The 13,355-nt window shown below is 48.6% G+C and overlaps 1 protein-coding gene across 1 annotated transcript; it reads left to right on the forward strand.

Annotated features, from left to right (window-relative positions):
• Window positions 1-3,427: 3,427 nt before the first annotated feature.
• LOC123739478 (tetratricopeptide repeat protein 21B-like) lies at window positions 3,428-12,744 on the forward strand. Its single transcript, XM_045713822.1, has 4 exons — window positions 3,428-3,529; window positions 8,765-8,860; window positions 9,448-9,576; window positions 12,637-12,744. Exons 1-4 carry the CDS (start codon window positions 3,461-3,463, stop codon window positions 12,742-12,744), a joined length of 402 nt encoding a protein of 133 aa, XP_045569778.1. The 5' UTR covers window positions 3,428-3,460.
• Window positions 12,745-13,355: the final 611 nt, after the last annotated feature.

Genomic DNA, 13,355 nt, shown 5'->3' on the forward strand with positions numbered 1-13,355 from the left:
CTCTAATATCCAAAAGTTATAAGGAAGAGGAATACGACACAGATGTCTTTCCTACTTAGTTCTATAAGATAGTTCTATACAGATAGTTCTATACAGATAAGTTTCTATACAGGTAGTTCCCATACAGGTGAGTTCTATATTGGTGATAGTTCTATGTGTTGTATAGTTCCAGGTTATAGTTTCTTAGGTAGTTCTGCTTACAGATAGTTCTATGCTACAGATAGTTCTGACAGATATATCATGTATAGTGAGTGTCTAGTCTATCTGCTTATAGTGAGTGTCTAGTCTGTAGCTGTATAGTGAGTGTCTAGTCTAGCTGTATAGTGAGTGTCTAGCTCTAGCTGTATAGTGAGTGTCTAGCTGTTAGTGAGTGCTCTAGTCTAGCTGTATAGTGAGTGTCTAGTCTATGTAAGTGAGTGTCTAGTCTATCTGTATAGTGAGTGTCTAGTCTATCTGTATAGTGAGTGTCTAGTTTCTATCTGTATAGAACCCTGGCTGACAGAATAAGATCTGGTTCAAAGATGGACCTCTCCACCCTCCAGGCATGTGTACAGGGTGAGTGAGGCTCTGTTCCATCTGAATAAGGCCGAGCGGGACAACGAGTGGGGAGATCAGGCTATGGAGCTCATCGATCCGCATCTGTCTCAACCCAGCACGAGGTCATCGGAGGGGAGGTGTTTGAGACACCCCCAGGAGGAGTGGAGGTAACGGAGGGGCTTCTAGGGAATACGGCAGGGCTTCTAAGGGTCGGGGCCCTAGGGTTACGAGCGGGGCTTCTAGGGGTAATGCGCTGGGGCTTCTAGAAGTAGGGGGGGCTTCTTGAGATACGGGCTTCTTGAGATACAGGGGGTCAGAGGAATGTGGCGGGGCGTTCTAGTGTACGGCGGGGCTTCTTGAGATACGGCGGGGCTTTTAGAGACACGGCGGGGCTTCTAGAGGTACCTTGGGGGGCTTCTAGAGGTACGACGGGGCTTCTAGAGGGTACGGCGGGCTTCTAGAGGTACGGCGGGGCTTCTAGGAGTACGGCGGGGCTTCTTGAGATACTGGCGGGGCTTCTAGAGACATCGGCGGGGGCTTCTAGTGGCACGCAGGCCTTCAGAGTCAGGAGGAGATAATGATTTACAGTGCCTTTGAGTATTCCCACCCCTTGACTTTTACCACATTTTGCTGTGTTACAGATTACATTTAAAATGGATTAAATTGAGATTCTTTTGTCACTGGCCTGCACAAATTACTCCACAATACTAACCTAATTCACAGAGTGAAAAGAAGGAAGCCTTACGGAATAAAAATATTCCAAAACATGCCTTATGTTTGCAACAAGTCACTGAGTCAACTGCAAAAATGTGGTAAAGCAATTAACTTTTCCCCTGAATACAAAGTGTTGTGTTTGGAGCAAATCCAACACAACACATTACTGAGTACCACCTCCATATTTCCAAGCAGTGGTGGCTGCATCATGTTGCGGGTATGCTTGTAATTGTTACAGGACTGGGGAGTTTTACAGGATAAAAAGAAATGGAATTGAGGTAAGCCCTGGCAAAATCCTGCTTTCCACCAGACACTGGGAGATGAATTCACCTTTCAGCAGTACAATAACCTAAAACACAAGGCCAAATATACACTGGAGATGCTTACCAAGAAGACAGTGAATGTTCCTGAGTGGCTCGAGTTACAGTTTTGACTTAAATCTACTTGAAAATATATGGCAAGACTTGAAAATGGCTGTCTAGCAATGATCAACAATTTGACAGAGCTTGAAGAATTTAGAAAACAATAATGGGGAAAATGTTGCACAATCCAGTGTAGAAAGCTCTTAGAGGCATACCGAGAAATACTCACAGCTCTAAGTGCCAAAGGTTATTCTATAAAGTATTGATTCAGGTGTATAAGTACTTATGTAAATTAGATATTTCTGTATTTCATTTTCAATCAATTTTCAAACATTTCTAAAAACATGAATGGCCAAGAAAAACTACTAAAAACGTGTTTTCACTTTCTCAATATAAGTTATTGTGTGTAGATGGGTGAGAAAAAAAACAATGTTAATCCATTATGACCTCAGGCTGTAACACAACAAAATATAGTCAAGGGGTTTGAGTACTTTCTGAAGGCACCACACACGCATGCTGGCACTAAGACAGCACTCAATGAGCTGTATAAGGCCATAAGCAAACAGGAAAACGCTCATCCAGAGGCGGCGCTCCTAGTGGCCGGAGACTTTAATGCAGGGAAACTCTATTCCGTTTTACCTCATTTCTACCAGCATGTTAAATGTGCAACCAGAGGGAAAAAACTCTAGACCACCTTTACTCCACACACAGAGACGCGTACAAAGCTCTCCCTCTCCCTCCATTTGGCAAATCTGACCATAATTCTATCCTCCTGATTCCTGTTTACAGGCAAAAATAAAACAGGAATCACCAGTGACTCTGTCAATAAGTAAATTGTCAGATGAAGCAGATGCTAAACTACAGGACTGTTTTGCACAGACTGGCACATGTTCCTGGATTCATCCGATGGCATTGAGAGTACAGCACCTCAGTCCCTGGCTTCATCAATAAGTCGCATCGTTGACGTTGTCCCCACTGTGACTGTCCCCGAACATACCCCCCAACCAGAAGCCATGGATTACAGGCAACATCAGCGCTGAGCTAAAGGGTAGAGCTGCGCCTTCAAGGAGCAGGACTCAAACCCGTACGCTTATAAGAAATCCCGCTACACCCTCAGACGAACCATCAAACAGGCAAAGCGCCAATACAGGAATAAGGTTATATTGGTGTTCTTGCTCACAGGGACTATGGTGGTCTGTTTGAAACATGTTGGTATTACAGACTCGGACAGGGAGAGGTTGAAAATGTCAGTGAAGACACTTGCCAGTTGGTCAGCGAATGCTCGGAGTACACGTCCTGGTAATCCGTCTGGCCCTGCAGCTTTGTGAATGTTGACCTGTTTAAAGGTCTTACTCACGTCGGCTACGGAGGCGTGATCCACTGTCGTCTAGAACAGCAGATGCTCTCATGCACGTTTCAGTGTTACTTGCCTCGAAGCGAGCGAAGTTATTTAGCTCGTCCTGTAGGCTTTGTGTGCGGGCAGCTCTCGGCTGGGCTTCCTTTGTAGTCTGTAATAGTTTGCAGGCCCTTCCACATCCGACGCGAGTCGGAGCCGATGCAGTGCAAATCAATCTTAGACCCCTGCATTATCATCTCATTACCATGTCGCCTAGTTTGATTGTTCCTGATTATGAGATACCTAGCTAACTGTAATAATACATGATATAAAATGATGACGTCTGTTCTCTCTCCGATTGGTCAGTACGAGCCAACTGGGCGGGGCTGAGCACAGGGAGCAGGTGGCGTGGCCACGGCCCAGAACCTGGTGAAGGAGTTCCGCCCACGTCAGGGGGTCATCAGGAGGTCAGCGATCAGACGGAATCACCTTGCTGGTCAACCTCTGCCTCATGGCCACCAGAGACCCCAAACACATCCAGAAAGCCCTGCAGGCCTTCACTGAGCTGGCCTCTACTAAGGTAGGGACCCCCTTCACTGAGCTGGCTCTACTAAGGTAGGACCCCTTCACTGAGCTGGCCTCTACTAAGGTAGGACCCCTTCACTGAGCTGGCCTCTACTAAGGTCTATCCCCTTCACTGAGCTGGTCTCTACTAAGGTAGGACCCCTTCACTGAGCTGGCCTCTACCAAGGTAGGACCCCTTCACTGAGCTGGCCTCTACTAAGGTAGGACCCCTTCACTGAGCTGGCCTCTACTAAGGTAGGACCCCTTCACTGAGCTGGCCTCTACTAAGGTAGGACCCCTTCACTGAGCTGGCCTCTACTAAGGTAGGACCCCTTCACTGAGCTGGCCTCTACTAAGGCAGGACCCCTTCACTGAGCTGGCCTCTAATAAGGTCTGTATCCCCCTTCACTGAGCTGGCCTCTACTCAGGTGAGGACCCCTTCACTGAGCTGGTCTCTACTAAGGTAGAACCCCTTCACTGAGCTGGGCTCTACTAAGGTGGGACCCCTTCACCGAGCTGGCGTCTACTAAGGTAGGACCCCCTTCACTGAGCTGGCCTCTACTAAGCGTAGGACCCCTTCACTGAGCTGGCCTCTACTAAGGTAGGAACTCTTTCACTGAGCTGGCCTCTACTAAGGTAGGACCCCCTTCACTGAGCTGGCCTCTACTCAGGTAGAACCCCTTCACTGAGCTGGCCTCTACTAAGGTAGGACCCCTTCACTGAGCTGGCCTCTACTAAGGTAGGACCCCTTCACTGAGCTGGCCTCTACTAAGGTAGGACCCCTTCACTGAGCTGGACCTCTACTAAGGTAGGACCCCCTTCACTGAGCTGGCCTCTACTCAGGTAGGACCCCTTCACTGAGCTGGCCTCTACTAAGGTAGGACCCCCTTCACTGAGCTGGCCTCTACTAAGGTAGGACCCCTTCACTGAGCTGGCCTCTAATAAGGTCTATCCCCCCTTCACTGAGCTGGCCTCTACTCAGGTAGGACCCCTTCACTGAGCTGGCCTCTACTAAGTTGAGAATCTTCACTGAGCTGGGCTCTACTAAGGTAGAACCCCTTCACTGAGCTGGCCTCTATTAAGGTAGGACCCCTTCACTGAGCTGGCCTCTACTCAGGTAGGATCCATTCACTGAGCTGGCCTCTACTAAGGTAGGACCCCTTCACTGAGCTGGGCTCTACTAAGGTAGGACCACTCCACTGAGCTGGCCTCTACTAAGGTAGGACCCCTTCACTGAGCTGGCCTCTACTAAGGTAGGACCACTTCACTGAGCTGGCCTCTACTAAGGTAGGACCCCCCTTCACTGAGCTGGCCTCTAATAAGGTCTATCCCCTTCACTGAGCTGGCCTCTACTGAGGTAGGACCCCTTCACTGAGCTGGCCTCTACTAAGGTAGGACCCCTTCACTGAGCTGGCCTCTACTAAGGTAGGACCACTTCACTGAGCTGGCCTCTACTAAGGTAGGACCCCCTTCACTGAGCTGGCCTCTAATAAGGTCTATCCCCTTCACTGAGCTGGCCTCTACTAAGGTAGGACCCCTTCACTGAGCTGGCCTCTACTAAGGTAGGACCTCTTCACTGAGCTGGCCTCTAATAAGGTCTATCCCCTTCACTGAGCTGGCCTCTACTCAGGTAGGACCCCTTCACTGAGCTGGCCTCTACTAAGGTAGAACCCCTTCACTGAGCTGGCCTCTACTAAGGTAGGACCACTTCACTGAGCTGGCCTCTACTAAGGTAGGACCCCCTTCACTGAGCTGGCCTCTAATAAGGTCTATCCCCCCTTCACTGAGCTGGCCTCTACTAAGGTAGGGACCCCCTTCACTGAGCTGGCCTCTACTAAGGTAGGACCCCTTCACTGAGCTGGCCTCTAATAAGGTCTATCCCCTTCACTGAGCTGGCCTCTACTCAGGTAGGACCCCTTCACTGAGCTGGCCTCTACTAAAGGTAGAACCCTTCACTGAGCTGGGCTCTACTAAGGTAGGACCCCTTCACGGAGCTGGCGTCTACTAAGGTAGGACCCCTTCACTGAGCTGGCCTCTACTAAGGTAGGAACTCTTTCACTGAGCTGGCCTCTACTAAGGTAGGACCCCTTCACTGAGCTGGCCTCTACTAAGGTAGGACCCCTTCACTGAGCTGGCCTCTACTAAGGTAGGACCCCTTCACTGAGCTGGCCTCTACTAAGGTAGGACCCCTTCACTGAGCTGGCCTCACCAAGGTAGGACCCCTTCACTGAGCTGGCCTCTAATAAGGTCTATCCCCCTTCACTGAGCTGGCCTCTACTAAGGTAGGACCCTTCACTGAGCTGGGCTCTACTAAGGTAGAACCCCTTCACTGAGCTGGCCTCTACTAAGGTAGGACCCCTTCACTGAGCTGGCCTCTACTAAGGTAGAACCCCTTCACTGAGCTGGGCTCTACTAAGGTAGGACCCCTTCACTGAGCTGGCCTCTACTAAGGTAGGACCCCCTTCACTGAGCTGGCCTCTACTCAGGTAGGACCCCTTCACTGAGCGTGGCCTCTACTAAGGTAGGACCCCTTCACTGAGCTGGCCTCTACTAAGGTAGGACCCCTTCACTGAGCTGGCCTCTACTAAGGTAGGACCCCTTCACTGAGCTGGCCTCTACTAAGGTGGGACCCCCTTCACTAGAGCTGGCCTCTACTCAGGTAGGACCCCTTCACTGAGCTGGCCTCTACTAAGGTAGGACCACTTCACTGAGCTGGCCTCTACTAAGGTAGGACCCCCTTCACTGAGCTGGCCTCTAATAAGGTCTATCCCCCTTCACTGAGCTGGCCTCTACTGAGGTAGGACCCCTTCACTGAGCTGGCCTCTACTAAGGTAGGACCCCTTCACTGAGCTGGCCTCTACTCAGGTAGGACCCCTTCACTGAGCTGGCCTCTACTAAGGTAGGACCCCTTCACTGAGCTGGCCTCTACTCAGGTAGATCCACCTTCATTGAGCTGGCCTCTACTAAGGTAGGACCACTTCACTGAGCTGGCCTCTACTCAGGTAGGACCTCCTTCACTGAGCTGGCCTCTACTCAGGTAGGACCCTCCTTCACTGAGCTGGCCTCTACTCAGGTAGATCCCCCCTTCACTGAGCTGGCCTCTACTAAGGTAGGACCCCTTCACTGAGCTGGCCTCTACCAGGTAGGACCCCTTCACTGAGCTGGCCTCTACTCAGGTAGGACCCCTTCACTGAGCTGGCCTCTACTAAGGTAGGGACCCCTTCACTGAGCTGGCCTCTAATAAGGTCTATCCCCCTTCACTGAGCTGGCCTCTACTCAGGTAGGACCACTTCACTGAGCTGGCCTCTACTAAGGTAGAACCCCTTCACTGAGCTGGCCTCTACTAAGGTAGGACCCCTTCACTGAGCTGGCCTCTACTAAGGTAGGACCCCTTCACTGAGCTGGCCTCTACTAAGGTAGAACCTCCTTCACTGAGCTGGCCTCTACTAAGGTAGAACCCCCTTCACTGAGCTGGCCTCTACTCAGGTAGGACCCCTTCACTGAGCTGGCCTCTACTAAGGTAGGACCCCTTCACTGAGCTGGCCTCTACTAAGGTAGGACCCTTCACTGAGCTGGCCTCTACTAAGGTAGATCCTCCTTCACTGAGCTGGCCTCTACTCAGGTAGGACCTCCTTCACTGAGCTGGCCTCTACTCAGGTAGATCCCCCTTCACTGAGCTGGCCTCTACTAAGGTAGAACCCCTTCACTGAGCTGGCCTCTACTCAGGTAGGACCCCTTCACTGAGCTGGCCTCTACCAAGGTAGGACCCCTTCACTGAGCTGGCCTCTACTAAGGTAGGACCCCTTCACTGAGCTGGCCTCTACTAAGGTAGATCCTCCTTCACTGAGCTGGCCTCTACTCAGGTAGGACCTCCTTCACTGAGCTGGCCTCTACTCAGGTAGATCCCCCTTCACTGAGCTGGCCTCTACTAAGGTAGGACCCCTTCACTGAGCTGGCCTCTACTAAGGTAGGAACTCTTTCACTGAGCTGGCCTCTACTAAGGTAGGACCCCTTCACTGAGCTGGCCTCTACTCAGGTAGAACCCCTTCACTGAGCTGGCCTCTACTCAGGTAGGACCTCCTTCACTGAGCTGGCCTCACTCAGGTAGATCCCCCCTTCACTGAGCTGGCCTCTACTAAGGTAGGACCCCTTCACTGAGCTGGCCTCTACTAAGGTAGGAACTCTTTCACTGAGCTGGCCTCTACTAAGGTAGGACCCCTTCACTGAGCTGGCCTCTACTCAGGTAGAACCCCTTCACTGAGCTGGCCTCTACTCAGGTAGGACCCCTTCACTGAGCTGGCCTCTACTAAGGTGGGACCTCCTTCACTGAGCTGGCCTCTACTAAGGTAGGACCTCCTTCACTGAGCTGGCCTCTACCAGGTAGGACCCCTTCACTGAGCTGGCCTCTACTCAGGTAGGACCCCTTCACTGAGCTGGCCTCTACTAGGTTGAGACTCTTCACTGAGCTGGCCTCTACTAAGGTAGGACCTCCTTCACTGAGCTGGCCTCTACTAAGGTAGGACCCCTTCACTGAGCTGGCCTCTACTCAGGTAGGACCCCTTCACTGAGCTGGCCTCTACTAAGGTAGACCCCTTCACTGAGCTGGCCTCTACTCAGGTAGGACCCCTTCACTGAGCTGGCCTCTACTCAGGTAGATCCACCTTCATTGAGCTGGCCTCTACTAAGGTAGGACCCCTTCACTGAGCTGGCCTCAATTAAGGTAGGACCCCTTCACTGAGCTGGCCTCTACTCAGGTAGGACCCTTCACTGAGCTGGCCTCAATTAAGATAGGACCCCTTCACTGAGCTGGCCTCTACTAAGGTAGGACCCCTTCACTGAGCTGGCCTCTACTAAGGTAGGACCCCCTTCACTGAGCTGGCCTCTACTAAGGTAGGACCCCTTCACTGAGCTGGCCTCTACTAAGGTAGGACCCCTTCACTGAGCTGGCCTCTACTAAGGTAGGACCCTTCACTGAGCTGGCCTCTACTAAGGTAGGACCCCTTCACTGAGCTGGCCTCTACTAAGGTAGGACCCCTTCACTGAGCTGGCCTCTACTCAGGTAGGACCCCTTCACTGAGCTGGCCTCTACTAAGGTAGGACCCCTTCACTGAGCTGGCCTCTAATAAGGTAGAACCTCCTTCACTGAGCTGGCCTCTACTCAGGTAGATCCCCCTTCACTGAGCTGGCCTCTACTCAGGTAGGGTTTCCTCTTTCTCCTCCCCCTCCTTCTCCTGTACCTTCTTCACCCCAGGTGAACAACGTTCCCTACCTGCTTGCGATGGGCCAGGCCTTCATGCTGCTAAAACAAACTCCTCGGGCCAGGAACCAGCTCAAGAGGCTCACCAAGGTAGATTTTTTTACTGTTGTAGATTTACATGTTGGTCCTGTCGCTCAGCAGACACTCATCTCCAGAGAGACAGTCAGAGGAGAGGGCCTAGAACAGAGCCCTGGAGGACCCCAGAGGGCCTAGAACAGAGCCCTGGAGGACCCCAGAGGGCCTAGAACCGAGCCCCTGAGGACTCCAGAGGCTCAGGAACAGAGCCCCCTGGAGGACCCCAGAGGGCCTAGAACAGAGCCCTGGAGGACTCCAGAGGGCCTAGATCAGAGCCCTGGAGGACTCAAGGGGGCCTAGATCAGAGCCCTGGAGGACTCAAGGGGGCCTAGATCAGAGCCCCTGGAGGACTCAAGGGGGCCTAGATCAGAGCCCTGGAGGACTCCAGAGGGCCTAGATCAGAGCCCTGGAGGACTCCAGAGGGCCTAGATCAGAGCCTGGAGGACTCCAGAGGGCCTAGATCAGAGCCCTGGAGGACTCCAGAGGGCCTAGATCAGAGCCCTGGAGGACTCCAGAGGGCCTAGATCAGAGCCCTGGAGGACTCCAGAGGGCCTAGATCAGAGCCCTGGAGGACTCCAGTATTATATGTGGGTATTGTACAGGTGGAGTGGAGCTGGGAGCTGTCAGAGGACCTGGAGGCAGCCTGGTTGCTGCTGGCTGATGTTTACATCAAGTCTGGGAAGTATGATATCGCCTCTGATCTACTGCAGCGCTGTATTAAATACAACCAGGTACACACACACACACACACACACACACACACACACACAGACAGACAGACACAGACACACAGACGACACACAGACAGACAGACAGACAGACAGACAGACAGACAGACACACAGACAGACACACAGACAGACACACAGACACACAGACACACAGACAGCACACAGACACAGACAGACACACATATACACACAGACAGACACACACAGACACACAGACAGACACACATTAACACACAGACAGACACACACAGACACACAGCACAGACACACAATACACACAGACAGACACACAGAACACAGACACACAGACAGACAGACACAGACAGACGGACAGACAGACAGACAGACAATGACAGACAGACAGACAGACACATACACACAGACAGACAGACGAAGACAGACAGACACACAGACACAGACAGACAGACACACAGACAGACAGACACAGACACACAGACAGACAGACAGACAGACACACAGACACACAGACAGAGACACACAGACAGACAGACAGACAGACAAACAGACACACAGACAGACGGGACACAGACAGACACACAGACAGACAGACAGACAGACAGACAGACAGACAGACAGACAGACAGACAGACACACAGACACATACACAGACAGACAGACAGACACAGACACACACACAGACAGACAGATACACATTACAACAGACAGACACACACAGACACACAGACAGACCCACACATACACACATATACACACAGACAGACACACACAGACACACATACACACACACACAGACACACAGAACAGACAGGGACAGACACACAGACACACAGACAGACAGACACACAGACAGACAGACAGACAGACAGACAGACAGACAGACAGACAGACAGACAGACAGACAGACAGACAGACACACATACAGACAGACAGACAGACACATACACACAGACAGACACACACATACACACAGACACAGACACACAGACAGACAGACACACACATACACACAGAGCAACAGACACACAGACAGACACACAGACAGATAGACACACACATACACACAGACACACAGACAGACAGACACACACATACAGACAGAACACAGACACACAGACAGACACACAGACAGACAGACACATACACACAGACAGACACACACATACACACAGACAGACAGACAGACACATACACACAGACAGACACATACACACAGACAGACAGACAGACAGACAGACACACAGACAGACACACACATACACACAGACAGACACACATACACACAGACAGACACACACATACACACAGACAGACAGACACAGACACACAGACAGACACACACACACATACACACAGACAGTAGTGTATTAGTGAGTAAACAGTAGTGTGTATTAATGTGTAGACTGTAGTGTATTAGTGTGTAGACTGTAGTGTATAAGTGTGTACTGTAGTGTAGTAGTGAATATGTAATGTATGTAGTGTGTATTAGTGTGTAGTGTAGTAGTGTGTAGTGTAGTAGTGAATATGTAATGTATGTAGTGTGTATTAGTGTGTACAGTAGTGTAGTAGTGAATATGTAATGTATGTAGTGTGTATTAGTGTGTACAGTAGTGTAGTAGTGAATATGTAATGTATGTAGTGTGTATTAGTGTGCATTAGTGTGTACAGTGTGTAGTAGTGAATATGTAATGTATGTGTGTGTGTAGTGTAGTGTGTTTATGTGTACAGTAGTGTAGTAGTGAATATGTAATATATGTAGTAGTGTGGCCAGTAGTGTAGTAGTGAATATGTAATGTATGTAGTGTGTGTTGAGTGTGTATTATGTGCAGTAGTGTAGTAGTGAATATGTAATGTATGTAGTGTGTATTAGTGTGGTTAGTGTGTGCAGTAGTGTAGTAGTGAATATGTAATGTATGTTAGTGTGTTGTAGTGTGTATTAGTGTGTACAGTAGTGTAGTAGTGAATATGTAATGTATGTAGTGTGGTGATTGTGTGTATTAGTGTGTACAGTAGTGTATTAGTGCAATATGTAATGTATGTAGTGTGTATTAGTGTGTTGTTGTGTGTACAGTAATGTGGTAGTGAATATGTAATGTATGTAGTGTGTATTAGGTGTATTAGTGTGTACAGTAGTGTAGTAGTGAATATGTAATGTATGTAGTGTGTGTGTAGTGTGTGTTAGTGTGTGCGGTAGTGTAGTAGTGAATATGTAAGGTAATATAGTGTGATTAGTGTGTGGTTAGGTGTACAGTAGTGTGGTAGTGAATATGTAATGTATGTAGTGTGTATTAGTGTGTGTGTACAGTAGTGTAGTAGTGAATATGTAATGTATGTAGTGTGTATTAGTGTGTATTAGTGTGTACAGTAGTGTGTAGTGAATATGTAATGTATGTAGTGTGTATTGGTGTGTTAGTGTGTACAGTAGTGTAGTAGTGAATATGTAATGTATGTAGTGTTATTATGTGTGTATTAGTGTTGTACATAGTGTAGTAGTGAATAGTAATGTCTGTGGTGTGTATGTGGTGATTGTATTGGTGTGTACAGTGGTGTAGTAGTGAATATATAATGTTGTAGTGTGTATTAGTGTGTATTAGTGTGTACAGTAGTGTAGTAGTGAATATGTAATGTATGTAGTGTGTATTGGTGCATGTATTAGTGTGTACAGTGGTGTGGTAGTGAATATGTAATGTATGTAGTGTGTTTAGTGTGTTTAGTGTGTACAGTAGTGTGTGTGAGTGTATGTATGTGTGTGTGTGTGGGTGTATGTGTGTACAGTAGTAGTAGTGATATGTATTGTATGAGTGTGTGTTTGTTTAGTGTGTCAGTGTGTGTGGTGGGTATGTAATGTATGTAGTGTGTTTTAGTGTGTACAGTAGTGTAGTAGTGAATATGTAATGTATGAGTGCGTATTAGTGTGTATTAGTGTGTGGTAGTGTAGTAGTGAATATGTAATGTATGTAGTGTGTATTAGTGTGTATTAGTGTGTACAGTAGTGTAGTAGTGAATATGTAATGTATGTAGTGTGATTAGTGTGTATTAGTGTGTACAGTGTAGTAGTGAATATGTATGTATGTGTTTGTAGTCGTGCAGCAGAGCGTATGAGTACATGGGCTACATTAGGGAGAAGGAACAGTCGTACCACGATGCATCAGTGTTCTACGATACGCCTGGCTCTACACGAACAGAGTGAACTCCCAGCATGGGGTGAGTCTGTGGACACCCTTAAACACCAAATTCACATAGACATGTTGTTATAGATCTGTCATTCTCATTGAAAGCCAGTCTGATCATCTGTAGATCTGTTCTATGTTGTTATAGATCTGTCATTCTCACTGAAAGCCAGTCTGATCATCTGTAGATCTGTTCTATGTTGTTATAGATCTGTCATTCTCATTGAAAGCCAGTCTGATCATCTGCAGATCTGTTCTATGTGTTATAGATCTGTCATTCTCATTGAAAGCAAGTCGATCATCTCAGATCTGTTTCTATCTGTTATAGATCTATCATTCTCTTATTGAAAGCCAGTCTGATCATCTGTAGATCTGTTCTATGTGCTATTTCTATGCTTCCTGTTCTTAAATTTCCTTTTTATCTTTACTTTGGTTTTGTACATCAACTTCCAAACAGCTGAAAATACAATATTTTTGGATCTGTAAAATATATTTCACTGAAGTTTAGATGGTAGAATGATTACTAGACTGTACTTGCTCATTTTTTGTCACAAACCGAGAATTGGGTGAAGTATTGGTAATTTTTTTCAACCAGGAAATGGAGAAGTGATGTCGGCATAGTGCATCTTTT

The sequence above is a fragment of the Salmo salar genome, unplaced genomic scaffold (assembly GCF_905237065.1).
Source record: "Salmo salar unplaced genomic scaffold, Ssal_v3.1, whole genome shotgun sequence".
NCBI lineage: Eukaryota > Metazoa > Chordata > Actinopteri > Salmoniformes > Salmonidae > Salmo > Salmo salar.